Source organism: Myotis nattereri (genome assembly GCF_964212035.1).
Source record: "Myotis nattereri genome assembly, chromosome: 7".
In the NCBI taxonomy this organism is placed as follows: Eukaryota; Metazoa; Chordata; class Mammalia; order Chiroptera; family Vespertilionidae; genus Myotis; species Myotis nattereri.
In genome coordinates, this window is record NC_138082.1 from 22682745 (window position 1) to 22708729 (window position 25985).

Consider the following 25985-nt stretch of genomic DNA (forward strand, 5'->3'; position numbering starts at 1 on the left):
TCCCCTCCTCTGCTGCCCCCTCCCTCCACAGCTCCCTCGAAACTGGAGCCGGGGGCCCTAAAAATAGCCCCCGAGGAGTAATTGCCAGCAGGCCGCCCTGGTGACCTTCTGGGTAGCGCAGGCTGAAGGCGGGCGGGCAGCAGAAAGGCAGGGCGCCGGCCCCCCAGGACTCATCTTCCAGGCACCATCCCCCGGGCGCCCCCGTGGCCGTCGGTTCCAGCACCCCCCAGCCCAGCTCGCTGAGGCCATGCAGAAATCGCGGGGCCTGCGAGGCGAGGAGGCGGGCACCAGGGCACCCCCCAGCCCCGGGGTGCCTCCGAAGAGGGCCAAGGTGGGGGCCGGCGGAGGGGCCGGGGCCGGCGGAGGGCTCGTGGCCGGGGCGCCAGTCTTCCTTCGGCCCCTGAAGGACGCCGCAGTGTTTGTGGGCTGCGACGTGCGGCTGCGGGTGGTGGTGAGCGGAGCGCCCCAGCCCAGCCTCAGCTGGTTCCGAGATGGGCAGCTCCTGCCCCCGCCAGCCCCCGAGCCCAGCTGCCTGTGGCTGCGGAACTGCGGGGCGCAGGATGCCGGCAAGTACAGCTGCAGGGCCCAGAACGAGCGGGGCCAGGCCTGCTGCGAGGCCGTGGTCACAGTGCTGGAGGTCGGAGGTAATGGGGAGGGAGGGCCTGGGTGGGTGGTCAGAGGTAGAGGACTGCCAGGGCCAGGTGCATTCATCCAGACTTCTTCCCAGGTGCTTTGGCGTCTCAGCTGCGCTGACCCAGAAGTGCCCACCAAGAGGAAAGTGCAGGGAAAGGGGTGTCAAGGTAGAGAAGCTCCCCACAGGAAGGTCAGAGGTCATGGGTCAGCAGTGGGTAAGCAAAGCTCGAGCCCCACTCAGGCCTCTCTGGGGATTCCATAGTGGACACCCTCATAGTTTCCCCGTAGCAAGAGGCCACCTGCAGAAAATCATCTTCATCAGCTCCAGTAACTTAGACCTGAGACTCCTGATCAGCTCCTGACAGGTGTGTGCGCCCCTGGTCCAGCTGCGATGTTGAGGGGATGGGTCAGAGCTCCTTGCAGTCTGTTGCTGGGGGACGTTGGTATGCCCAGCACCAGGCTGGTTGGAAGAGGCCAGTGGGTGGATGAGTATTAATAAATGGGGTCCAGGGCAACAGGAGATAGGTCTGGGGGCTCCCAGGCATGTATGGAGGTGTGTGCCTGAGAACCTACATGTCAGCATGTGCTTGTGTGCATATGTGTGGGGGTTGTGGGCTGTGGAGGGGTTTGGTGGTACAAGCAGATGAGGGACAGAGGTTTGTGGAGTTGGTGTAGGAAGCCCATGGCCTGGACACACTAGCGGAGGTTTGGAGAGCATGGAAAGGGAATGCTTAGGCGGGTGCCCGGGCCCTGGCCCTCTTGTGTAGAGTGCTAGTCTTGTGTGAAGGGACCAAGGATGGTCCCAGGCAGGAGAGTGTCTGAGGCTGGGCTTGGTGCTCAGGGTCCTGTGGGTGTGTGTGCCTGACCAGGGCCCATTCTCCTTAGGTCCTTGTTGGGGCTTCCTTTTTTACCTTCTCTAGGCCAAAGGCAGAGCCTTAGGTTAACTGAGCCTTAGGAAACAGAATTCTGAGGAAATAGATTGCAGTTAGGGGAGATGGCAACGAGCTTGGGGGAGGTCACTGCGTGTGTCTGGGCAGTTTCAAGAGGGAATTCTCACTCAAGCTGGCTGGTGTCATGTAGGGGTACATCCTTGAGGGCTGAGGAGGAGGCATAGGAATATGAAGTGCCTTAGTAGCTGGAGGGAAAGAAGGTGCTAAGGGGCAGCCATGGCAGGAGATGGAGCAGGGGCTCACCCTCCCTCTGTCAGCATCTTCTCTTTCCCTAGCTCCACCATGCCCACCTTCCTACAGTCTTCAGTGACTAGTTCCTTGGAGTTTCCTGAGGCCAAGCATGAGGCAGAGAGGGCCAAGGCTGGCTTCCTTGACTGGCCTTCTACTTGGCCAGGTACAGGCTTTCCCAGTCTGGAGTTAGAGAGTGTGGCTCATCCTGGAAGAGCTTTGAGCTGGGGAGGGATCGGACTCCTTGGGGGATCTTAGCTCTGGTCCCCTAAGGGGATGGGAAACAGAACGTAAATCGAAGGGCGTGATAGATAGAGTGATGAGACTGCAGCTCAGGGAAAGGAATTGCTGAGGAGCTTGGTGGTCACAAAGTTTGTTTAGAGCTGGAAAGAACCACAAGGAACTGAAGCTTCAGACGCCTCCTTTTACAGGTGGGGACACTGTGGCCCAGAGCGCAGGGAGATCTGCCCAAAGATATACAGCTAATTATGGCCACCTTGAATTAAGAACCCAGGTTTTCTCTCTGGAAGCTTTTTACTGCTCCGGGAGTTCTAGAGGAGGGGGAGAGTGAGCAAGGGGAGCTGTCCATTGTGTAGAGAGTAGCTCAGGCCTGGTCTTGAAGATGAGAGCCTCCTAGCCTGCCCTGGTCGCCCAAAGTAGGCAGAGTGAGAGGGTACTAGAGCCCCTTTCCTTGGGGCAGGGTTGTCTTCTCAGCCCCTCTGTCATCTGGGTGGCATGGCCAGCAGGCTGAGCCCTGGCTGGCATATCTAGATGGAGGCCGGGGGGATGGTCTCCAGGCTGTTCTGTTGGAACAGCCTGTGGGAGAGGAAAGGACCCTGGGGGCAGTGGCACTGGACGTGGGGCCTTTAGACAGTCATGTTAAACAGGAAGAGGGTTGGGCTGCAGCAAGTCACATTTGAGAACTTTTCCCACCTGTGAAACCTTTAGCCCAAGAGCAGCTTTATAATTAATATTAATTGGTAATAATTTTTAGTAGTAACTTATAATAGTATGAATAGCTACTACGCTACCGTGTGGCAGGCAATATGCTGTCATATCCTTCGACATATCATTTAAGCCCCACATAGCCCTGGGGAAACTGAGGCACAGAGGGATTAAGTGGCAGGTACTGCTGTACAGATAGCAGGTGGCAGAGCAGGGATGAAAGCCTTGGTTTGTTCCACTGCGAAGAAGAACCACGTACTTAACTAACGACTACACCCCTCCCACATGATTTGGGGGAGGTAGGGGCTTTGCTTTGGTGATGCTGGGGGCTGACTAGGTGAGTCTGGCTTCTTTCTCTTCGTATTGCCTCCTCACTCCTACCAGTCCCTGCCCAATGGCAAGTGCTGGTCAGGGGCAGCTGGGCAAGTAGCTCAGCATTGCTCAGACTTTCTCATGGAAAACGTTCTTGGTTAGGATCAACAGTGGGAGGACTTCAGGGCTCTCGAGGAAGCCCAGCCAGGACCTGGATGCAGAGGGAAGGAGGCAGTTTCCTGGCTGGAACTGTTGTCTGGCTCAGCAAGATGGGGTTGATGCTGAGGTTCCTGGCACTCCTAAAACCTGAACTGTTAGCTCAAGAATGGAGGGACATTGCATGGCTTGGGGAGGCTGGGCCCTTGAGAAGACAAGTGGACTGAAGGATGGAAAGTTTGAAAGATGGGAAACAGAAGGTTGGGATTGAGGGCCTAGAAATGAGGAAAGAATAGGAACAGTGAAGATGGTAGAAATATAGAATCCTTAACACATGTAAAGCACCTGATCTCATTTCATTTTTTAATTCCTTAGCCCAGGTTACTGTTATGTTATTACACGTATAAGAAAACGGGGTTATAGAGGGAATTTACCCAAGGTCACATGGCTAGTAAGGTGGCAGAGCCATATCTGAAAGCCAGGTCTCTGGGTCTAGGTCCACATTTCCTGTCAATATCCCAAAGTCATCTCCTGGCCTGTCTCCAAGACAGGCAGGCAGTCTTCTCCTTCGAAATCTCAGGTTCCCATCTGCATGTGCAAATCAAGTGACCAGAGTAAGTGCCACCCTCAAAGCTTGGGGCATGTGGCTGGAAGGGAAGGTCTGCACTAAAGGGCAGGGGGTAAGGAGGATCTGATGATGCTCACTGTCCAGCTAGAAGTTTCATAGCCAAGAAACCAGTGTCAATCGGAAGGGCCAATGGTCAACAGATGGTAGTGAACCATGCGGGAGGTGGGGGATTTGAAGAGAGGTTAGGGACAGGGAGAAAGGGCCAGTTTATTAATTTTATTTTTTAAATATTTTATTTTTAAAAAAATTGATTTCAGAGAGAGGAAGGGAGATACAGAACTAGAAACATCAATGATGAGAATCATTGATTGGTTGCCTCCTGTACACCCTCCACTGCAGATCAAGCCCACAACCTGAGCATGTGACCTGACCAAGAATCGAAACATAACCTTCTGGTTCATAGGTCGGTGCTCAACCACTGAGCCACACCAGTCAGGTGAGAAAGGGCCAGTTTAGACAAGGGGAAGGTGGGGAATAATACACCAGAGCCTGCATGGAGGTATATTCTGAAGTTGTCATCTTTTTCACCTGGAATTTGGAATGTCTGGATAAAAAGCCAGGAGGGAACCAGTATGGAGTTGGGGATAGGTATGGAGTGTCTCCATCCATGCATGCCAGGTCCTAATCAGGAGAGGAGGAGGGACCAGGGAGGAGCTCCTGGAGGAAAGAAAGAGAAGAGCAGAGAGACCCGGAAATCAGACTGAAGCAAGGCAGGTCCTCCCAAGCAGATCCTGAGTGGAATGTGAGATGGAAACTTCTCCAGCCATTTTTTGCAAAAGATCTGGGTCAGGACAGAGAAGGGAGGGAGGCTGGATGAATGAGCTGCTGCAGGAAGATTTACTAACCCCATCCCCACCACCTCTTGTCCCCTCCACCTCCAGCTTTGTCATCCATTCCCATGTTTATCAGCTGGCTACTGTGTGTCAGTCACTGTTCTCAGGATACATGAGTGTGGGGAGGGGGTAAAGCCCCACACTCCTGTCCTCCTAGAGCAGTAGTTTTCAACCTTGGCTGCACATTAGAATCACCTGGGAACCTTTTTAAAATCCTGATTTCTGGGCCTCATCCTCCGGAAATTCTGTTTCTTTGTTATGGGGTGGGGCCACAACATTAGTAACAAAGAAACAGAATTTCCGGAGGATGAGGTCCAGAAATCAGGATTTTAAAAAGATTCCCAGGTGATTCTAATGTGCAGCCAAGGTTGAGAACCACTGTCCTAGAGATGACACAGCATTCAATAAACATAACAAATAAGCAAAAATTATACAGTATGCTAGAAATACAGAGCTCATAAGGTTTCAAGCTCAGGGTAAGTGAACGAAGGGAAAGGAGAAACTGAATCTAGGCATGAAAGAGAGGAGGCAAAGAGTAGGGGAGTGAGGCAGGGCATGATGACAGGGGTTTTCTCTGGTAGGGGAAATGCTGGCAGTGCAGAAATTAGAAGTCTGGGTTTGGGAAATGAGAGGGGGCCACAGCAGTACAGCCATGGAGGAAAAATGGGGTAATATTGGATCTACCCTGCAAGCATGCCCCAGGTCAACCTTGTGGGGGTGAACAGAGCAGGCCCAGAGCGGGAACACAGAATCCCACAGGCCTCTGCTCAGCCCAGCTGTCCCGTCACTCACGCCCGTTGCCCATTGGTTATTTTTGCTATGGAATGTGCCAGCCCCTCGGATTCTCCTGGAGAACAGGGGCTCAGGTTACTCCCTCTCCTCACTCAGCTCCCCCATCTGTGAGTGGGTGTGTTTGGGGGTGGCAGGGAAAGGGCCTGTGGGTGGTCAGGGTCCTCTGGCTGGAAATGATATAGACACACGTGTACCCTCTCAGCACAGGTCCCTGTGCATGTATCTGCATGTAGAACATTTGCCTCTGGGTATCTGGGGATCTGAACCACTTGCATGTACCCAGAATGTACCAGACATGACTGTAAAGTAAAGGGGCCACAAATAACTTCAGGGGCCAAGTGGAAACTGATCATGAGCAAGGTCCTGTTGTCAGCAGCTGAACTTGAGCATGCTTGCCCCCCCTAAAATATGTACTGTGCAGGCTGAACAAAACTCATCCGTTGGCTCTGTATTTATTTTGGACCCATGCTTTCAAGAAATAAAGTTAGGGAACCTACTGACCAATCAGTGTGTGAGTCTTTATGGCACAATGGTCACTAATTCCATCACAGTGTCTGGATCAGAATCCCGATTCTACCAATTGTTGGCTGTGTGACATTGGGCAAGTAACCTCTCTGTGCCTAAGTATTCCCCTTGTTGTGAGGATTTAGTGAATTTATTCATAGAAAGTGCTTAACACGCTAAGGTGCATACTAAGCATACACTAAGTGTTGATGATAATGACTCTGTAGTCACATCTCGGAAACCAGGACTGGCACTACTTGTGTATGCTGGGATGGAAATTTGGATCTGGGGGACACATGGAGACACACAACCTGTGTGGCTTTGGCTAAGTGACAGGACTTTTCTGAGCCTTCTCTTGTAGGTTAAATGAAGCCAGTTAAGCTCATAAAGATTTCAAGCTCATAGGGTTGTCGTGAATGAGGTAGCATTTATAAAGTGCCTGGCACTTAGTAGATGGTTAAGAAAGTTACAGTAATTGGGTGGAAAGTAGAGTTTTGTGTAGGCAAAGTGTGCATAATGCTATGGGAGAACTAAGAAAGTTTGGTGAGTGCGTTCACCTGTGAGTGAGAAGATGGATCCTATTTGTGAATAATTAGGAGAGCTTCTTGGCACCTTAACTTGCGTGTGTGTGTGTGTGTGTGTGTGTGTGTGTGTGTGTGTGTGCAGGGATAGAATACCTATCATCAAGAAACTCAAGAGCCCTCTCTGGGCTTTCCTGAGAAGCCTGGGGTTGTTTACAGCTGGGGCCATGTCAGCACGGAGCCCCCAGCCACGAGGAGCCTTGTCCTGTGTACGACCTAGGCGCCCTCACCCAGCGCTGTGGCCTGCAGCATACTCGGCCACCGCGAGTTGGGTACCGCCTGGCACAGGTCCGTGTGCGCATGTTTGTAGAGTGAGCAAGTGGAGATGCGCTGACCTTCCGGAGCCGTCCCGCGGGAAGCGGAAGGAGGTGGCGTGGAGATTGCGTAGGGCTGCCAATGAGAGCGTGGCTCGATCTCTCGTGGGGGCCACTGCACCCCTTTCTGTGCCTCAGTTTCCCCATGTGTCCAGGGCCCGGGAGGCAGATGAGGGATGGGGGTGCGGGAGCGCAGGTGATAGCCGTCCCAGGGGACGCAGGGGTGCAGGCCAGGGAAGGGGCGCCAGGTGGGGTGCGGGCTGGCGGGGGAGGGGCGGGCTCTGGGCGCGGCCGCCGCCTTCCCCGCGCCTGGGCTCCCGCGCCCCCGAGGCTGCTTCCGCCACCGGCGCTGGCTCCAGTCCGCTCCCCGGCCGCCCCCGGCCCCGCCTCCGACTCCGACTCCGCCTCGCCCCCGCCCGTCCCCTCCTCGCCCGGCCGCCCGCCCGGCCCCCTCCCCCGCCATGAAGAAGCTGTGGGTGAAGAAGCGTTTCCAGGTGAGGGCTCCGGGGGCGGGCGGCGCCGGGAGGGGGTAGGAAGGGCTGGGCACCCGGAGGGAGGGCGGGTCACCGCGGCTGGGCCCGGGGAGGGGGCGCTGGAGTCGCGCCGGTCCCACCCTGGCCGCTGAGGCCGCGGGGCCGGGCGCTCAGGGGACTCCCGGATCTGCTGTCTGAGCGCACAGCCCCCCGCCCCTCCCCGCGCGGAGCCCCCCTCCCCCCTCCCCACCGACTGTATTCCCCGCGACCACCCGGGGAGATCTCCGCGCCGCCTTTGGCCTGGAGCGCCCACTAGCTTCTTGGCCACCTTGTTCTCTTCTAGCCTCTGGCCAACCTGGGCCCGGGCCCTGCCCGGCTTCCCCCAGCCCCCCACTCTGGAGCCTTCCATCTTCCCGAGCTCCTGGAAGCCCGGCACAGGGATCCGCGCTGAGCTCAATAGATTCCCCAAGCCCTGCCTTGTCCTCGCATACCCGGGCCTCCTTCCTGCATTCCTGAGGCCCCGGCCTTTTGGGGTACTTTGCCTTCTGGCCCCCATCACCCTCCCTTGCCCTCTTGACACCTATCCTTGGGATCTGTCTTGCTCCTGGCAGGAATTTGTGTCCTTATCTCTCCATCTCCCAATCAACCAAGCAACCTCCACCCCCCCCCCCCCCATCTCTTCCTTTATCTCATCTCCCAGTCATCCAAGCAAACACTGCCCCCTCCCGCCAGTCTCTTCACCTCAGCCAGCCCCCTATCCTGTCTCCTAACCTCTGTCCCTGGGGGTATAGCTCAGGTCCCCAGTGCTGTGAGACTATGAATTATGACCCACAGCCTTGCTGCCCTCTCTCTCCTTCCTCCCCTGCTCCTCCCCAGAGCCAAGCTGACCTCCCGCTGGGAGGGCTGACAGGCAAGGAAGAGTGGAGACATTCTCTATGTGGGAAGTTGGCCACCTTGAGTCTCTGTCCCACCTCCCCCCACCCCCCTGCCCACTGGCCCTGGAATGTTTGGACAGGAGGTATAGGGATGTCAGAAGCGAGCCTTCCCCTCAACAACTCATTCTGGCTTTTCTCTTTCAGAAAACCGGCCACTCCCGCCGGGCCTTTAGCCGCCTCACCCATGGTGTGTGGACTGTGGGCTTCCTGCTCTACCCCATCCCACTCCTTCTCTTGGTCCATGCTCCTACATGAGGCACCCAAGTCCCGAAGACAGCTCATGAGATGTGGGACACCCCCCCACACACACACACACATACATGCATCCATACTCACCTACCCAACCCAAGAAGGCCCCTTGCCCTGCTGCTGAGAGAGGACCTAGCAAAGGGGGGGGAGGGGGAGGAGTCATACACATTCCATCATAGGTTCACTGTTCTTCATCCACGGGACAGAGTGAGGATGGGCTCATTGCCATAGTTTGGCTACCAGTACATGGCTCCTGCTTGTCGTGGCACTCATAGAGAAACTGAGGCTCAGAACCGGATAGAGTCTGGGAAGGTTAAACATGGCCCAGAAATGTTGCTTCTAGCCTAAGTGGGCATTTTTGAAGACCACTCAGCAGAAGAGAGGGATGGGGAAGAGGGTTCCCGTCACATCATGATGCAGAACAGATGAGGGTGTGGTTTTCAAGGGGGTGGTGCCAAAACACAATACAAATATTGTAATAGCAGGTGAGCCTGACCCCTAATGGGGGGTGGCTGGGCTGAGCACAAGCAGGCATGTGTGTGTGTGTGTGTGTGTGTGTGACCAGTGAGTACACCAGTAAAAGTGCCAAGGGTACAGGAATAACCAGCCAAAGCATGCGGGCTTCCCAGCCCTGGGCACACTGGGAGCTTGCAGGCAGTCAAGAACTAGAGATGCTTTCCCCATCCCAGGTGTCTCCCTCCCCAGCCCTGGTCCCACAGGGCATCTCTGGGCACTGGGTACCCTTGTGCCCTCTCTGCTGCCTGCCCACCATGCCCTACCCCACAAACGCTCTGATAACAGTCTGTCCATGTCTCTCTTCTGCTGCTCCTATGGAAGCGAAGTTTTCCGCTCCTGCAGAAAGCAAAGTTACGGTAGGAAACTGGCTCCTGCCCTAGCCCTCCACTCCCCCCTCTTCCCTGCCCAACCCGCCTCTCCTCACCCTGCCTCAGCTGCACCCCGATGTGTTCCGGCTGGCTTGGGGTAGAGGACAGGCTGGTCCTGCGATTGGTCGAGTGCCCTGACAATACGACTCTGAGGTGACTCCCCTTTATTCCTGGGGTACTGGAACCCAGAATTTAGAGCCTTGGAACCTAGGACCTTGTTATTTGGGGGGCTGCATGGGAACTTAAGCTACCACTGGCAGGGGAGGAGGGGTAGGGGCTGAGGCCCTGGTAATTCATTAGGTAGTTGAGGGGACTACAAGGAAGCGAGGGTGAGTACCCAGGGGCCCAGAGTTGGAGCCAGGGAATTGGCAGGGGAGGGGTTACCCTGAGCAGCCCAGGATGGGAAGGGGAATATGGGGAACAAAAGAGAGGAGAAGATAGGTACCAGATATCCTACAGTGGTAAGATGGAGCCTGCTGTGGGGGCGGTAGGAGGTGACATGGGGGAGAGTTGTAATGAGAGGGAAGAGGGCCCTGCCCACACAGGCCCCTGTTTCTTCAGACTTGGAGACAGGTGAGGATGACATCAGCGATGTGCAAGGGACCCAGCGCCTGGAGCTTCGGGGTGACAGGACCTTCAGCACCCCCACAGGTGAGCTGTCTGGGGTGCTCAGAGAGCAGGCGGGTGGGCCTCCCACGAGAGGCGTGTGTGCTTCACCATGCTCCTTTCTCCAGGGGGCTCCGACACCCTGGTGGGCACCTCCCTGGACACTCCCCCGACCTCCATGACAGGCACCTCCGAAGAGCAAGTGAGCTGGTGGGGCAGCGGGCAGACGGTCCTGGAGCAGGAAGTGGGCAGCAGGGGTGGCACCCGCCGCCTCCCGGGCAGCCCAAGGCAAGCACAGGCGGCCGGGGCCGGGCCACGGCACCTGGGGGTGGAGCCGCTGGTACGGGCATCTCGAGCTAATCTGGTGGGCGCAAGCTGGGGGTCAGAGGATAGCCTTTCGGTGGCCAGTGACCTGTATGGCAGCGCATTCAGTCTGTACAGAGGACGGGCGCTCTCGATCCACGTGTAAGTAATGCTTCTCAGGGGCCTGCACTGTCCCACATCACCATGCTGCCCTGCACTGCCCCTCCACCCCCACCCCCGGCACCATCCACCTCTCCGTGCACTTCTCCACCTTCCATTGCTTCCACTCCCGGCCCCAGCTATTCACTCATCTTCCCACACTGCTCCATCCGTCTCCTGTGCCATCACCACCCACATCCTCCCACACCTACTGTTCTGGCTCACCATGCCCTCTCCATGGTCTCTGTACCCCTGTGTCCCTTCCTTGTCTCCTCTAAAATCTCCACTTTCCCTGGGGCCCTCTCCTGCCTCACCCATTCAGGCTCCAGTTGTCCCCAGGATCCCCCCCCTTGGGGCCCCCTCCGTGCCTGCTGTCTCTGCAGCTGCTGCCTTTTCATTCTCTGCACATTCCTGTTCCCTGTGGGCCTTTCTCTGGGAGGAACGGAACCACGGCAGCTCCCGGGAGAGCAGGAGAGAGCAAGGAAGCAAGAGCACACCAGGAGAGAGAAGAGAGTGAGGTGGTCAGGGGGCAGATGGGATCAGGGGCCTGGGAAAGCAGGAGTATGTGGGGGGGTGGGGGAAGTAGGGACCAGGGCAGGGAGTGATGGAGACAGGAGGCTGGGGTAGAGGCAGAGGGGTTGGAATGCTGGAGGGGGGGTGTCTGTGATGATCTTGTGGGAAACGCCTGAGGGTGGGGTTGAAGGTTGCCCTGGTAGGGGGTGTTGAGCACAGGTATTGGAGTGAGGCATTGGAGCCATTTTTGGAGATTTGGGGGTTGGCCGATACAGAGGAGAATGCTATGGTAGAAGAGGGGAATGGCTGGTGAAAGATATATTGGGGGCATTTGGGGAGCAGACAGGGGGCATGATTTGTGATGGGTGTGGGTGTGTTGGGGGGGGGGTGGGATCATCATGGAAGAGAAGGAAGGGGCCTGTTGTGGGTAAGGAGGTTTGAACAGCTAGTGGTGGGTAAGGGAGAGGTCTGGGCAGGGGCAGGGGCTGGGGCAGGAGAGGCTCCCTTGTTTTATCTGATTGGCATTAGCCAGGTGCTCCTGTGCCCTGGACTTGCCTTTTCCTTCCCTGCCTGTCTTTGCCAGGCTCCAGCCAGAGCCTGGAGTTGCTATGGCAACTTCGAGGAACCCATTTCCTTAGTGATGTCTGTGGTACAGAGGCTGGCCTGGAGCTAGAATCTGTCGGCAAGAGGCCTCCTCTGCTGTCCCAATTTCTCTCTTGCCTCACCCAGTTCCCATGGGCCATTCTTCAGGGACTGTGCTGTAGAGTAGATTCCCTTCAGGTGGCTGGCTGAGGTTCTGCACCCTCAGGGCACTATGGGTTGCCATCCCCATGTCTCGCGCCCCCCCCTCCCCAGGTCAGAGGTGAGGTCTACAGTGGAGGTTGCTGACCCAGGTAGTGTAAAACATCCTTAGAATTTATGCTTGTGGCTGGTACCCTATTTCTCCTCCCTTCTGTGCCCCCAGAATCCCAGACATTTTGGAGGGAGCAAGGGCTCACAAGTCAGACTTCGCTGGCTTTCCATCCTAGCACCATTTCCTAGCAGTCTCACCCTGCTAAGGCACGTTTCCCTCTATAAGCCTCAGTTTCTTCATCTGTAAATGGACCTGTAACAGTTCCCATCTGAAAGGGTTGTTGTGAGGATTAAATGACTCAGTGCATTTAAAGCATCTAGCACACGCCTGGCACACAATAAGTACTCAGTGAGTCATTTCATACTTTGTATTCAGCTCTCTAATGTGTCAGGTGAGATGCTAACATCTCAGATTCCCTTTATGAATCTTTATGTTTAGCAAGGGTCCAGGCGGGGGAAACAGGCCCAGCTCTTGGACCTCAAAGCTCTGTAGGTGAGAGGTGTACTCTGGACTGACCAGCTCCTTCCCATCTCCTCTTCGCCGGCACTCCCAACTGGGGCCCACGCAGTAGTTATTTCTGAACTGAGTTATTTCTGAGCACACCCCTTTGGGGAGCCTCTGTGCTTCTCCGGGGAGTTCCAAGGACTCAGGTAACGTCCCCAGGGGCAGGACAAAGTCAAAGGCCTGCACTGGGGGCAGACTGATGAAATGGAATGGGAACCTGGGCATCCTAGCCTCCTACCCTAGGGACCCCTGCTACCGCCTGCTGTGTCCTCTCAGTACTGGACTCAGGTCAGAGCTGGTGTTAGGTAACCCCAGGGATGGAGCGTTGCTCCTGGAAGGAAGGCTGAAAGGCTGGTGCCTGTTCTGGGGCTGCTGTGAAGGCGCCATGTCCTGCGGAGGATGGGCAGGACTGTGGGGGGCAGCTGGGGGCAGGAATGGGTGGGAGGCTGCATTCCTGAGAGGGCCCCTCCCGGTGCACCCCTTCTGCCTTCCCTCACCACGTCATCCTTTGAGTCCTAAACCTCATTCTTTTCTCTCCCACCGCTCCGTTTGTTTCCGCAGTTCCCCAGCTTCCAGGGCTGGGGGGAGGGGCTGGCCCGAGCGCCTGGGGCTGAGTCCTACCTGGACCCAGTCACTAGCCCCATCTCCCGGTGCCTGAGCCGCCGCCTCTCCCCAGCACCGCACCTGCCCTGGCTGTACCTTCCTCTTTGCGGGGAGGGGTGGTGGTCTGGCCCATGCCGCCCCAAGCCTTCCCCGCATGTCCCACCGCCAACCCCCGGCCCGAGCTAAGGGTCTAGGAGGGGAGGCCGCCTGAAGCTTCTGCCCTCTTGGTCTCGGTTCCGCAGCAGCGTCCCGCAGAGCGGACTGCACAGAGAGGAGCCCGACCTTCAGCCTCAGCCAGCCAGCGAAGCCCCTCGTCGCCCGGCCCTGCCGCCTCCCTCCAAATCCGCGCTGCTGCCCCCACCGTCCCCTCGGGTGGGTAAGCGGCCCCCGCCGGGGCCCAGCGCCCAGCCCCCGGCCACCCCCACGGCGCCCCACCGGCGCGCTCAGGAGCCTGTGCTGCCCGAAGACGCCACCGCCGAAGAGAAGCGAGGGAAGAAGGCCAAGTCGTCGGGGCCCTCGCTGGCGGGCACGGCCGAGTCGCGGCCCCAGACGCCCCTGAGCGAGGCCTCGGGCCGCCTGTCGGCGCTGGGCCGCTCGCCGCGGCTGGTGCGCGCCGGCTCCCGCATCCTGGACAAGTTGCAGTTCTTCGAGGAGCGACGGCGCAGCCTGGAGCGCAGCGACTCGCCGCCGGCACCCCTGCGGCCCTGGGTGCCCCTGCGCAAGGCCCGCTCGCTGGAGCACCCCAAGTCCCACGGCGATGCCTCGTGGGGTTCGCCCGGGGCCTCTCAGGAGGAGCTGCGGGCGCCGGCGGGCAGCGTGGCCGAGCGGCGCCGCCTGTTCCAGCAGAAGGCCGCCTCGCTGGACGAGCGCACGCGGCAGCGCAGCCCGGCCTCCGACCTCGAGCTGCGCTTCGCCCTGGAGCTGGGCCGCATCCGCCGCTCCACGTCGCGGGAGGAGCTGGTGCGCTCGCACGAGTCCCTGCGCGCCACGCTGCAGCGCGCGCCGTCCCCCCGGGAGCCCGGCGAGCCCCCGCTCTTTTCGCAGCCCTCCACCCCCAAGACCTCGCGCGCCGTGAGCCCTGCCGCCCAGCCTCCCCCTCCGAGCGTCGCGGGGAGGTCCGGGGATGAGCCGGGGAGGCCGCAGAGCCGCGGGCCGGCCGGCAGGACAGAGCTGGGGGAAGGCCCGCAGCAGGAGGTCAGGCGCCGGGACCAGTTCCCGCTCACCCGGGGCAGAACCATCCAGGAGTGCCGGAGCCCCGTGCCGCCCCCCGCCCCGGGCGACGCCCCCGAGGCCAGGACAAAAGCCCCTCCGGGTCGGAAGCGAGAGCCCCCGGCACAAGCCGTGCGCTTCCTGCCTTGGGCCACGCCGGGCCCTGAGGGCGCTGCTGTGCCCCAGGCGTCGGAGAAGAGCAGGGCGGGGCCTGAGGCCGAGAAGAGGCCGCGCCGAGGGCCGGAGGAGGATGGTCCCTGGGGGGCCTGGGACCGCAGAGGGACTCGCAGCCAGGGCAGAGGTCGCAGGGCCCGGCCCACTTCGCCTGAGCTTGGTAAGGCCTCCGGAAGCACCACTGAGAAGGTGCTGGGACTTGGGTGGGAGGGTGTTTGGGGAGAGGAGGCTGCTAGGATATGGTCTCCCGGGGCAGGAATGGACTCAAGCACAAGTCTGAGTGAAAGTTTTGAAGGTTGATGTGCTATAAAACCTGCCTGCTGGTGAGATAGTGTGTGTGTGTGTGTGTGTGTGTGTGTGTGTGTGTGTGTGGTGTTCTTTAGAGTGTTTGTGTTTTTATGGAGGCGAGGCTGAGGTGTGAGCAGAAACCCAGTGCCCAGATGCCTGCCATAGGCCCTCTGGGTCTAGGGGCCTGCTAGTCTGTTGGATTAAGGACCTAACTGATGGAAGGCACTGGTGGAAATCTAAGGAGCTCCTCCCCACACCACCCCTCCGTGGGGGACGAGATGGAAGCCTGTCTCAATATACCAGTGTAATCGGTTAGGTCCCTGTTACAGGAAAGCTCTGGATCAGCCAACTCTCATCTCTGCCCTCCCCCTCCTGGCACCATCCCCGGACCCATCTGTGGCCACTAAGGCCTAACTCAGCCTCTCCTTCTAGCCTCTTTGTTCCCAATCTTGAGTCCCTGCATCGCTGAGCTGACTGTGGTCACCTGCCAGCCTGTGTGTGGTCTCCCAGTCTTCCTGTGGGTGATGGCCAGTAGCCAGACTGCCCTTGCCCCTAACTCTGCTCATCCTGAACACCAACTTGGGGCCCACTCCTGGGTTGAAGCAGGGGAAGCCATCCTTCACTCGCTCCCACCCGCTGCTCCTTCCCCAGGCCAGAGGCCCCTACGCACCGCTCCCAGGAGACCCTGTATGTCTTTTTCATTGCACTTACCACCCTGTATTTTTCTTCAGCAGAATCACTTTATTTTTCATTAAAGTATTACCGCCCCAAAATTTCTAGAGATGATTAGGCCCCTGTCCCTTGTTCTACTAGCCATCATTATTGCACATGCACAGCCATGTCCCAAGCATTGTTAACTGGGTGCCTAGGGGGTGTTATTTTAACTTAATCTGTATGCCAGCTTTGCGAGATATTGGGTATTATTTATCAGCTCCATCATACGGATAACAAAACTGAGGCACAGAGAGGTTATCTAATTTGCCGGTTTATGTCGCTAGAAGACAGCATAATTGTGATCATCACTGCTCTTTTGGCACTGTGCTTTATATCTAGCTTGTAGACGTCAGAGTTAGTAATACCCAGAGAGATCTCTGTGTGTACAAGCGTCCCGTAAGCAGGGACCACATCTTATTTCCTCTTATCACCCTGGTGCCAAGCAGAGCTTAGTATGCAGTGTTACTGTTTGTTGGATGGACAAAATCAAAGCCGATTTTCATGGGGCCTCTCAGACGGCTATAGGGCACGATCACTAATATGACAGTACATCCCATGTTGCCCTGTGACATCACTATTATTACTTACATGTCAGGTTGCTATTACCTTGTCTTCTGTCTGTATGGAAACTTGTAGTATCTTGTGCCCCTCAGCGTGCCTTGCACAGGGATGATCTACCATCCCTGACCCCTGATTTGTGTAAAGATGTGGCAGGGCTCCTGCCTTCCTCCAGAAACAACCCTGTGGCTGAGGTTGAAGAGCAGACAAACTAATGCAGAGTCCTGGATGCCCTGTCCTGCTTGAGAACCCCCTTTCTATCTTTCTTCCCTGTCTCAGGACATTCAGGAGAGAGGTTTTTTGCTCCCCAACCCCCACCTCCTAGAAGCCCCTCTCTCTGGGTTTGGATTTCTAAATTGCAGGGCTGCCATCACAGCCTCTATCCCCGAGTCATCTCCGTAGGACCATATCCCTTTACCCTGTCACCCGTGTCTCTGGCAGAGTCTTCGGATGACTCTTACGTGTCTGCTGGAGAAGAGCCCCTGGAGGCCCCTGTGTTTGAGATCCCCTTGCAGGACGCGGTGGTGGCCCCAGGGGCGGATGTGCTGCTCAAGTGTATCATCACCGCCAACCCCTCGCCCCAAGGTGAGCTCCAGAGTTGGGGCCTGGCTAAGGTTGAGACAGGGAGGGGTGGGTGATGAGGGAAGCTCATCTGCTCCCGGGCTGGGCTGTCCTGACTCCTGCATGCGTTAGAGCTTCCCCAGAATCCCCTGAGAAAGGGGAGGGCAGGCCTGGGCTTCTGTGAGTGAGGGGAGTCCTCCAAATTCCCTAGGGTGGGGAGGGGAGAGGCTTGGGCTCTGTGTCGGGTGGGGGCTGGGGGGAGATTTGTCCCAGGGGGCCCCTGTGGGCCATGGTGACTGGGCACCCTGCTGCTTCCCCCCAGTGTCCTGGCAGAAGGATGGGTCCACGCTGTGCAGTGATGGCCACCTTCTCATCCGGGCGGAGGGCGAGCGGCACACCCTGCTGCTTCGGGAGGCCCGGTCGGCTGATGCTGGGAACTACACGGCCATCGCTACCAATGAGCTGGGCCAGGCCAGCTGCGCTGCCACGCTGGCTGTGAGACCTGGTAGGGAGCCTGTGGGCCCCAGGGCCGAGTTGGGTGAGCAGTGACCCTTCCCTGTAGGCCCAGGTCCCCTTCCCCTCCCGGCCTAGAGCTCAACTTTCAACCACTGTGCAGTTTGTTCTTGTGTCCCTTGCTCTGGTGGAAGCATTTTAAATGGCCTTGGCCTCAGGGCCGAGGCCAAATTCCCAAGGCACACAGCAGGCTGGCCAATTCATGAAGTCCCTGAAATTTGTCTTTAGACATCGTCTAAATGCCATCCTTTCATGGCATTTCCCTGAACAGGGTCCTATGGGGAAAGCAAATTATCCGTGAGTCTCAGAGAAAAAGAATCTCCCTGCTCAAAGGGCTTAAAAACCATCAGGAACCTCTGAGGTCATTTCCTCTCTAGAGCAGCCCCCCTGCTCCCTAAGAGAGATGCTTTTAAGTGCTTTCCTCCCTCCCTTGTTCCTTCCGTTGAACCCAAAGCTCTAAAGAGGGTCCAGCTGAGACCACTTCTTGGGAGGTGGCAGTGGCTGAGGCTGCCCTGTTTTCTATTTTTATGAAAGTCCTCACTTGGTGTCAGGCTACTTCCTTTGGGTTTCAGCCCAGTTGCTTTCAGGTTCAGGGTAGGGCTGGACTGGTGTCCATGTCCATGGCCGTGGCCTGTTCAACTCGTTCAGGTCACTGGGCCCAGCAATGTGTTGACCCTGGGCAGTGGGGGTGGGAGGAATTGAGGCTGGGAAAGGGGCATTCCAGAAGCAAACGATGCAGACTCACCCCTCAAGGAGATTACGCTGGGTGATGACCCTCCACCAGAGGACTTAGGTTGGAAGAAAGTGCAGGGCAGATCAACCCTGTCCCTAGGAGAGTCGAGCAGTTGGTCAGTGTTGTGGGATGCTGGATGGAGAGACATGAGGGCCCTGAAGGAGGCTGGGATTTAGACTGGCAGCGGGAGGGGTGGGCATGCCAGGAGGGGCGAGAGAACACGCTGTTCTGTCCCTTCTTTCACTCAGCCCTGCTGGTGACAAGATTGCAGAGCCTGTCTTGCTGTGGGTCAGGGCCTCGGCACCTCCACCATCCACCATCAGGGAGTTCTTGGTGGTATCTGACCCGAGTCCAAGTCCTGCTTTACATCCTTATGGTTGTAACTCTCTCGCTTTGCAGAAGAGCAGGTCTTAGCGTACAGACCCCTCCCAGAAGCTCAGATTTAAGGCTCTCTCCCTCCCCGTGCCCCTCCCACCTCAAGGAAACATACTGTCCCTCCACTGTGTGCTTCCCTCCTTCCATCACCTCTGGGATCTGCTTCTGATTCAGCTCCCAGCTCCGCTTAGGGGGCCCAGGCGTGGGTCCAGGACTCTGGTCAATACCTGGCTTGGATGTTTGGCAAGGAGTGGGGTGGGGGGTGTTCCGCAATACTGGCTCAGGGCCATTTGGGAGCCTTTTATGGTTGGGAAGGAGGCTTGGGGCAAGGCAGCTGTCTGCACTCCTCTTTGCCTGCTGAACCTCCCTGCAGTTGCAGTCTCCTCATTTGTAAACCAGAGATAATTATACTCTTCGCAAGAAAGAAAGCAAATGTGTGAACAAGCTTTATGAACTGTAAAGCTATAGACAAATGCTAGTTGTTAGCATTATTAAGTGATGCTGTTGTGCACGGGAGCTCAGGTTCCCTTGAAGCTTCGGGAAGCTGTCTTTCCCGTTTCTTTCCTTTCTTCATACTGTTTATCCTTTGGAGTCTCCTCCCTGCCCTTGCTAGGCCAACAGCCCCTAACCCCCCATATTTCCCAGATGTCACAGCATCTCTGTGCCTCTCCACCCCGGGGAGCTAGGGTGTGCACCCAGAGAATAGCTCCTGAAAGTCAGACTGGCTCCAGGCTCCAGGGCTTGAGGGGCAGGCACGTGGGTCCAGACTCAGCTCTTGTGGAGGAAACAGACTTTCTTACCCTACAAGGCTCTGTTTGGTCCAGAGCAGCTGGATGGAGGCCAGTGGACCGGGAGAGCAGCAGGAATGGGCGGAACCAGTGGGTGGCACAGACATTTGGCAAAGGCTGGGGTCCCAGGCCTGGAGTTTTTAGGGAGTGGGAGGGGGGCTAGGGAAGGGTGTTCCGCAGTGTGGCTGTGGGTGGGGTAGGAGTAGGGTGAGGGAGGGAGTGTCTAGTGTATTTTGGGAAGAGGCCTTGTGGAACCGCCTTCTTTTCTCGCTCCTCACCAACCCCTTTGGTAACCAGGACTGGCTGGTTACCAGTCAGTTACCACCCCAACAGGACCTGCTTTTGAGGGCTCACAGATCTCAGTTCCTGGTTGGGAACCATTGGAACAGGGAATTGGTAACTAGAGAATGTAGTTACCCTGGTGCTGTGGTTTGGGGGGCACAATGTCCTCACCAGCTCTGGCAGCCCCACCCAGCCCTGGATCCCTCTCATCCTGCCCCACCTCACTGAATAACTGCTGAGTTGAGCTCCCAAAGGGTGTGTGTATCGGGACAGTGGGTTGGAGGGTGTGAGAAGTGCTTAGCTGAAGCTAAGCGTTTCACAGCTGTCTGCATCCATCACACAGGCATTTATTGAGTCCCAACTGGGTGCCAAGTGCTACGTCTCTTGAAATAGTTTCGTGTGTTTGCGGAGTGCCATATGCTTTCTTCCAAACCCTCTCACATCTCTTCCCTTACTTGAGCTCCGTCACACATGTACAGTTGACCCTTGAACAGTTTGGGGGTCAGGGGCACTTACTGCCATTGTAGTAGAAAACCCTCATTTAACTTTAGTTGGGCCTCCCTGTGGGCAGATTCCCAACTGCCAGGTGACCCTTGAACAACGGGGGTTTGAACCGCTCAGATCAACGAGAAACATTCGTGTATAAGGAACCATTGCAGTTCAAACCCCTGTTATTCAGGGTCAGCTGTGTATTTCTTGGAGGGACATGATGGGTGGTGACATTCCCAGTTTATAGATGGGGAAGGTGAAAATGTGGAGAGTAAAGCGACACAGAGATAGCACGAGGCCAGCATGTCTACTTCGCATCTGTAATCTGCCTGGGGTGCTGTAAGCAAGAGGTGAGTGAAATCCTCACCTATGGAAAAATAAACAGCGTGATGGCAGATGAAAGTAGCATGACTAGTTAGCATCTCCTGAGCACTTTGTAGATACCAGGCCCTGTTGTTGACTGGGTTCTCACACTTAATCCACCCTGTGAGGTAGGTTCTGTTATTATGCCCATGTTACAGATGAGGGAACTGAGACTTGGAAAGCTTTAGCAAAGTGCTCTAGAGGAAAGCTCTAGAGAAATTTCAATAGGAATTTCTGTGATAGAACTACTATATATGTGCACAGTCCCATATGGTAGCCACTAGCCACATGTGGGTTTTGAGCACTTGAAATGTGGTTAGTGTGACTGAAGGGCTGGATTTTTTATTTCATTTTCATTGATGTACATTTAAATCATCTCAGTGGCTCATGGTTGCCCTGTTTGCTCAGCCATAGGAGCATAGGGTCCGTGGGAAGCTGGGTGGTGATTTGAAGCGCTGCCCTTGGATCTCCCAAGTCTGCACTCCTAACCACTGCACCATACTGTCCCCTTTCCTCTACTCAAGAGGTTCGGGGTTCAGGTAGAATTGTGTTCATGAGCTCATGGGGTGGGGGTGGGAGCAGAGACTGCCGAGGCCCTGGGGTTTTCTTTCCTTTCCTGCCCTCCCCCGCCCCTGTGACAGTGGTCCTGCTTTGTTTCCCTGCGTGCCCGGTGTGCACACAGATGGCTCACCCCACCAAGGGCTCTGGTCAGGAGGAAGGGGGACATGGTGGCTTCATGCACCCAGGCCTCTGTCCTGCTGCTGTCAGTCCTCCCCTCAAGCACAGGTCTCATATATTTTCCAGCAGAGACCTTGGCCTCTCCGCTTTGCTTTAGCTGGCCACCATGTCCTCATCTGAGCAGCAAGGATCATAACCCCTGAGCTGGTTTCTCAGTCAGATTTGTGAGGCTCTGCAGAGCTGAAGATTCAGCTAAGGACCTTTGGGCCAGAGGAAATGGCTTATCAAAGCTCATTTTGGTCCCATCTGTATGATGACATGATCACAACAGAAAAGAGGTGGTTTGGGGAGGTCATGAATATAAAAGGAAAGGAAGAAATTATGGCACTCCTGTCTGCCCCCTTCTCCTGGCCTGGCCCTGACCCCGGCAGATTCTTCCTTATGAAGTCAGTGGCTGCCTGTGGAAGGGATCTTAGAATGCCACATGGCCCCAGGGCCCACCCTTGATGGTGTCTGGACAGCATCGAAAGAAAGCAGTGTGGTCTCTTGACTAGTCTCAGCCCTTCTCCCCTTTTCGGTCTCCCAGAAGCAGGCCTGCCCCAACAGGTGTCCCCCAGGGCTGCTACCTCAGAACAGGGGTCCTCACACACAGCCTATCAGAGGAACGTGGACCTAATTTACTGTGGGTGCCAACGCTGATCTAACATGGGGCAATCTTAAACAGCAATCCTAAATAACCATACGTAAGAGCTGAACCACTTCAGGCTGACCATGTGAAATGCTCTCTGCTTCCTTGTCTATTTTTAAACCAAAATTAAAACATTCTCAGCACAACTCTTCTCCTTTTCCCTCCCTTTCATGGTGGGATTAGCACAGCAGGCACTTAAACAAATTGCCCCTGGAGAAACCCACTGGGACAGTGGCGGGTGGACAGTCGGCTGTGAGCGGCCAGGCCACGTGCGAGGCTGTGAACCTCCAGCACATACTCCCTTCCACAGACACCTCAAGGAGCTCCCTTAGCCCTCAGGGAAGGCATGGAAGCTGGCCTCCACCTTCCGCACCTGAAGTTGATCTGAGGGTGGCTGGAGGCAGCTGAGGCAGCGGGAGGGACCTGCTCTAACATGGTCACGTCCCATTTATTTCTTCTTTACCTAGTTCTGTAGCCGGAGGGGTTGAGCTGCAGTTCTCTGCACACTCTTTCTGCTTCTGAACATTTGCTCCCGTGGTTTCCTCTTCCAGGATTGCTTTTTTTCTGCTTAAATGGAACTAAGTCTTCATTCTAATACACCCCTTCCCTCAGTCCCCTCTTCTTCCCCGGGCCAAAAGTAATGTCCTACTGTCTTCACTACTGTGGCCTTCTCTGCCCCTCTCTTGCCACCTTCCTTGTTCCTGTTTGCTCTTATAGTCCTGTGTGTATCTGGCTTGTCATCCCATCAGCCAGGAGGCTCCTCAGGTTATGGCTGTGCTTTGGCTACTCTTAGCCCTTGCAGCCATACCTGGTGGTCTTCCTGGACAGTCAAGGTCTGTGTGTGAGCTGACAATGGGGGGTAGAGATCCCCAGGACTTTCCAAGTCCCCGGAACAACCTGGATAACACACAGAGGCTGGGTGAGACACACATCAGCAAAGGGTAATGAGGACCTGCCTGAGAGTGGAGGTTGGGGGACAGAGGAGACCATAGAGCAGTGGTCCTCAAAGTGTTGTCTCCAGACCAGGAGTATCAGCATCACCTAGGCCAGTGATGGCGAACCTTTTGAGCTCGGCGTGTCAGCATTTTGAAAAACCCTAACTTAACTCTGGTGCCGTGTCACATATAGAAATTTTTTGATATTTGCAACCATAGTAAAACAAACACTTATATTTTCGATATTTATTTTACATATTTAAGTGCCATTTAACAAAGAAAAATCAACCAAAAAAATGAGTTCGAGTGTCATAGGTTCGCCATCACTGACCTAGGCCCAAAATACCATGTGCGGGCGCGCACGTACAGTGCGATTGAAACTTCGTGGCCCATGCGCAGAAGTCGGTATTTTGTGGAAGAGCCGGTATTTTGTGGAAAAGCCACACTCAAGGGGCCAAAGAGCCGCATGTGGCTCGCGAGCCGCGGTTTGCCGAGCCACATGCAGCTCTTCCTAAGCCTTAGGAGTACCCTAATTAAGTTAATAACAATGTACCTACCTATATAGTTTAAGTTTAAAAAACTTGGCTCTCAAAAGAAATTTCAATCGTTGTAACTGTTGATATTTGGCTCTGTTGACTAGTGAGTTTGCCGACCACTGGGCTAGGGAATGTGTTAGAGACGCACATCATTGGCTCCAGCCGGGACCTAGTGAATCAGAGGCTCGGGGCAGGTCCCAGCAATCTGCGTTCTAAGGAGCTTTGTGGGTAATTCTGGTGAATGGTGAATTTGAGAACCACTGCCCTAGAGTGAGGGACCTTGAACAGGTGGGAGGCCAGTGGTATAGTGGGAACACGTGAGCTATGGAGCCAGACCTCTGAGGTTCAGAGCCCTGTGCTGAAATTTGGTGGCTGAGTGGGATGGGACTGAGTAATACCACCTCTTAGGGTTATCCTCCTTCTCACATGGGGATTGTGTAGGTCCCTAAACTTTCATGTGCATAAGAATCAACGAGGTGCTTTTGAAAATGCAATTTCCTGACCTCTGTTTTAAGAAATCTAATTTTGGGGCGTCAGAGTGAGGCCCAGGAATTTATAGTTTAAACAGGCTCCCAGGTGGTCCTGCTGTGGGTGATTCAAGGACCATTCTGAGAAGCCCTGAGATAGAGGGCCTTACGCGACGCCTGTCCTGATGGTGACCCTGACTTGTGGGCTCCCCAATGCCAGTACTTTGACTGACCTGGGAGCAGTGTTGACAGGCCAGGCATATGCAGAGTCAGTGTGTTTTGCAGTGGTGGGGTATGCAGGGGCAGCACCTACATGGTAGACATTTGTGCATCTTGGGTTTGGGGGGTACCTGCTCCCCATTCCCTAGCTGGGGTAACTGTTTCCCACAGTGAGAGCTGGCCTTGTGGGTGGAGCACAGCTGGGATGTAGGGACTGGCTACAAAGATGGTTTTGGTGGAGGGGCCAATGAAAAGGGCTGGTACCAGAACCTGGTGTGGAACCGTAGCGGCTCTGGGGTCTGGAGACAGAGATCCCTGATCAGCTTCCTTGGCCACATGATTTTGGGAGCCCAGAAGGGTGGGGGCCATGGTCTGGTTTCAGAGGGGCCCAGTTCTGGCCCTCCTGTAGCCTGAGCCTCCTGCTTAGGCTGCACTGACAGCCCCCTCTCTGAGGGGCTTGAAGGACTCTGATTAGCTTGGCCACTGGATGCCCCAAGGTGCTGTTCCCCTAGCCACCACCAGAGGACTCTGAGGATCCCTGCAAACTTCACCCATCAGCTTTAATCTCTCCTCTCCCTCCCTGGGCCAGTGGCCTCAGCGCTGTCCAACCTGGAGGTGACTCAAGAGGTCACCAGGACCCACAGAGGGGAGGGGTGCCTGCCTTCAGAGGCCATGCCTGTGATCTCAGCATCAGCTAATGGCAAGCCCCGAGCAGATACTCACCAAGTGACCATTCTGACTTCCTTCCCCACCCCCACCTCAAGACAGCCAGCCTGAATGGTGAACCCCCTCTTCTGCCAGTCCCCCCCCTTCACTGGCAGTGATGGGAAACACAGGTCATAGCTTGGGAATGTGGCCCCGGGCAGGGGTGATAGGAGGAGGGAGAAGGACATGTGACCTCTCAACAGCTCCCCTGCTCCCCTGCTCTGTCTCCAAGCCCCTTCCTCGCCCCAAATACAGATGGGTGCTGGTAGTGAGGGGCTGTGGGGGAAGCAGCCCCTGCCTCCTGACCATTGGCCCTGGTGGGGCTGATGAGGGGAGGGACAACTGCCAACTGGTAGCGCCCGTAGGAAGAGTGTTGGGCACAGGCCCAGTGTCCTGTGGCGGCTGCCGGGCCAAACCTGCCATGGCAGGATGGGGAGACAGAGATGGGATTCTGGATCCACTCAGATGGAGAGGGGCTTCTCTGGGAGCCGAGTGCTCTGATTCTCAGCACCAGAGAAAACAGGCTGTGGCCTGGCTCGTAGCATTTGAGGCTTGTTGGGAAGCTCGGTGGTTTGGTCAGAGCAAGGGGCCTCATAGGGCCTGTTTGCCTTCCGTGCCTCCTCTGGTGGACTCGTTGAAATGAGTGGGTCAGGGCAAGCGTCTTGGATGCTGCATGCAGTGCCACCCCCATCTTCCCCTGGGGACCAAGGCCTTGGTGCTTTGAATCGAGGTGCCACTGAGGGGGCTTTGTGCTTGTCAGGGTCCAGGAGCTGTAAGGAGAGAAAAGGCAGATCCTGCTGCTTGGGAATGAGCAGGGTGGCTAAATACAGCCGCCTCACTCTGCCCCTCCCCTCTCCTCCCCCTCCACTCCAGGCCCAGGCTGCCTGTGGTCTCAGCAGGCACCACCTCCCCAGCCAGCTGCCTGCCTGCCACCCAGCCTGTCCCCACCAGGCCAGCCCCCACCTTTCCCTTCCCCTCCCCCAGGACCTCGTGCAGAGCCTCAGCAGGGTCAGTGAGTGAGTGGGGCTGGGCAGGCTGGGCTCTTGCTCTCTGGGGAACCTGGCGGGGTGGGTAGTGGGCAGGCAGCGGCAAGGCCTGGTGCCAGGGCGGAGCCTTCGGGACAGGCTCAGGCTGGGGTCTGTGTGGCAGAGTCTCCAGGTGAGTTGGGGTGCAGCCCTGTGGGGGACTTGGGGTGGGGGAACCAGGAGGAGGGGCCAGGGGGCTGTGGCAGATTCATGTCTGTATTTGGCAGTCGGCGAGAAGCCAGCTCAGGGAAGCTGGGCCCCTGGCCAATTGCAGGGGAGGGCGTCAGGGCCCTGGAGACACCCCTCCCCCAAAGACACACTGGTGCCCCTTCCTCTTCCCCAGCTGCCTTTCTTTGTGGATGACTCAAACTCTGCTCTCCCATCTCCTGAGAGTTTGGGGGCCCATGCTTTAGGTCTGGGGCCAACAGGTGCTCCTGGGGTATCTGGGGCAGGAAGCTGAGAACAGAGAGGGGGAAGGGCAGGCTGAACAGTGAGTGCCACCTCATTGGCCCTGGCACTGAGGTCAGGATGGGGCTTGTCTGAGGTGTGTGTTCCTCTGCACTAGGCCCAGTTCACCCAAGATATGGGTGTCCTAGTTGTGCCACCCTGGGGTCCAGAGACGTGAACCACCTGCATTAGGAGCCTGCGATTCTGTGCCAGGAATGTGTGAGTTCTGGGCTCCAGTGGAATTCCACGTCTCCCACAAGGCCCAGGAGCGGCCCCTCTG

The 25985-nt window shown here is 56.4% G+C and overlaps 1 protein-coding gene across 4 annotated transcripts in view; it reads left to right on the forward strand.

Annotated features, from left to right (window-relative positions):
* Nucleotides 1-247: 247 nt before the first annotated feature.
* The window catches only part of SPEG (striated muscle enriched protein kinase), a gene marked incomplete at its 5' end in the record, with an annotated part of 56113 nt that continues 30375 nt past the window's right edge, over nt 248-25985 (forward strand). Inside the window, 8 exons of one of the 4 annotated variants that reach the window (XM_081096063.1) lie at nt 7277-7370; nt 8429-8471; nt 9376-9405; nt 9979-10068; nt 10152-10488; nt 13201-14501; nt 16343-16486; nt 16785-16967. In XM_081096063.1, the coding sequence (XP_080952189.1) occupies nt 7338-7370; nt 8429-8471; nt 9376-9405; nt 9979-10068; nt 10152-10488; nt 13201-14501; nt 16343-16486; nt 16785-16967 (2161 nt within the window). Of the gene's footprint in view, nt 645-7276; nt 7371-8428; nt 8472-9375; nt 9406-9978; nt 10069-10151; nt 10489-10909; nt 11004-13200; nt 14502-16342; nt 16487-16784; nt 16968-25985 lie in introns of those variants that run through there. The other 3 variants (XM_081096061.1, XM_081096062.1, XM_081096064.1) reach the window with 3 other exon arrangements.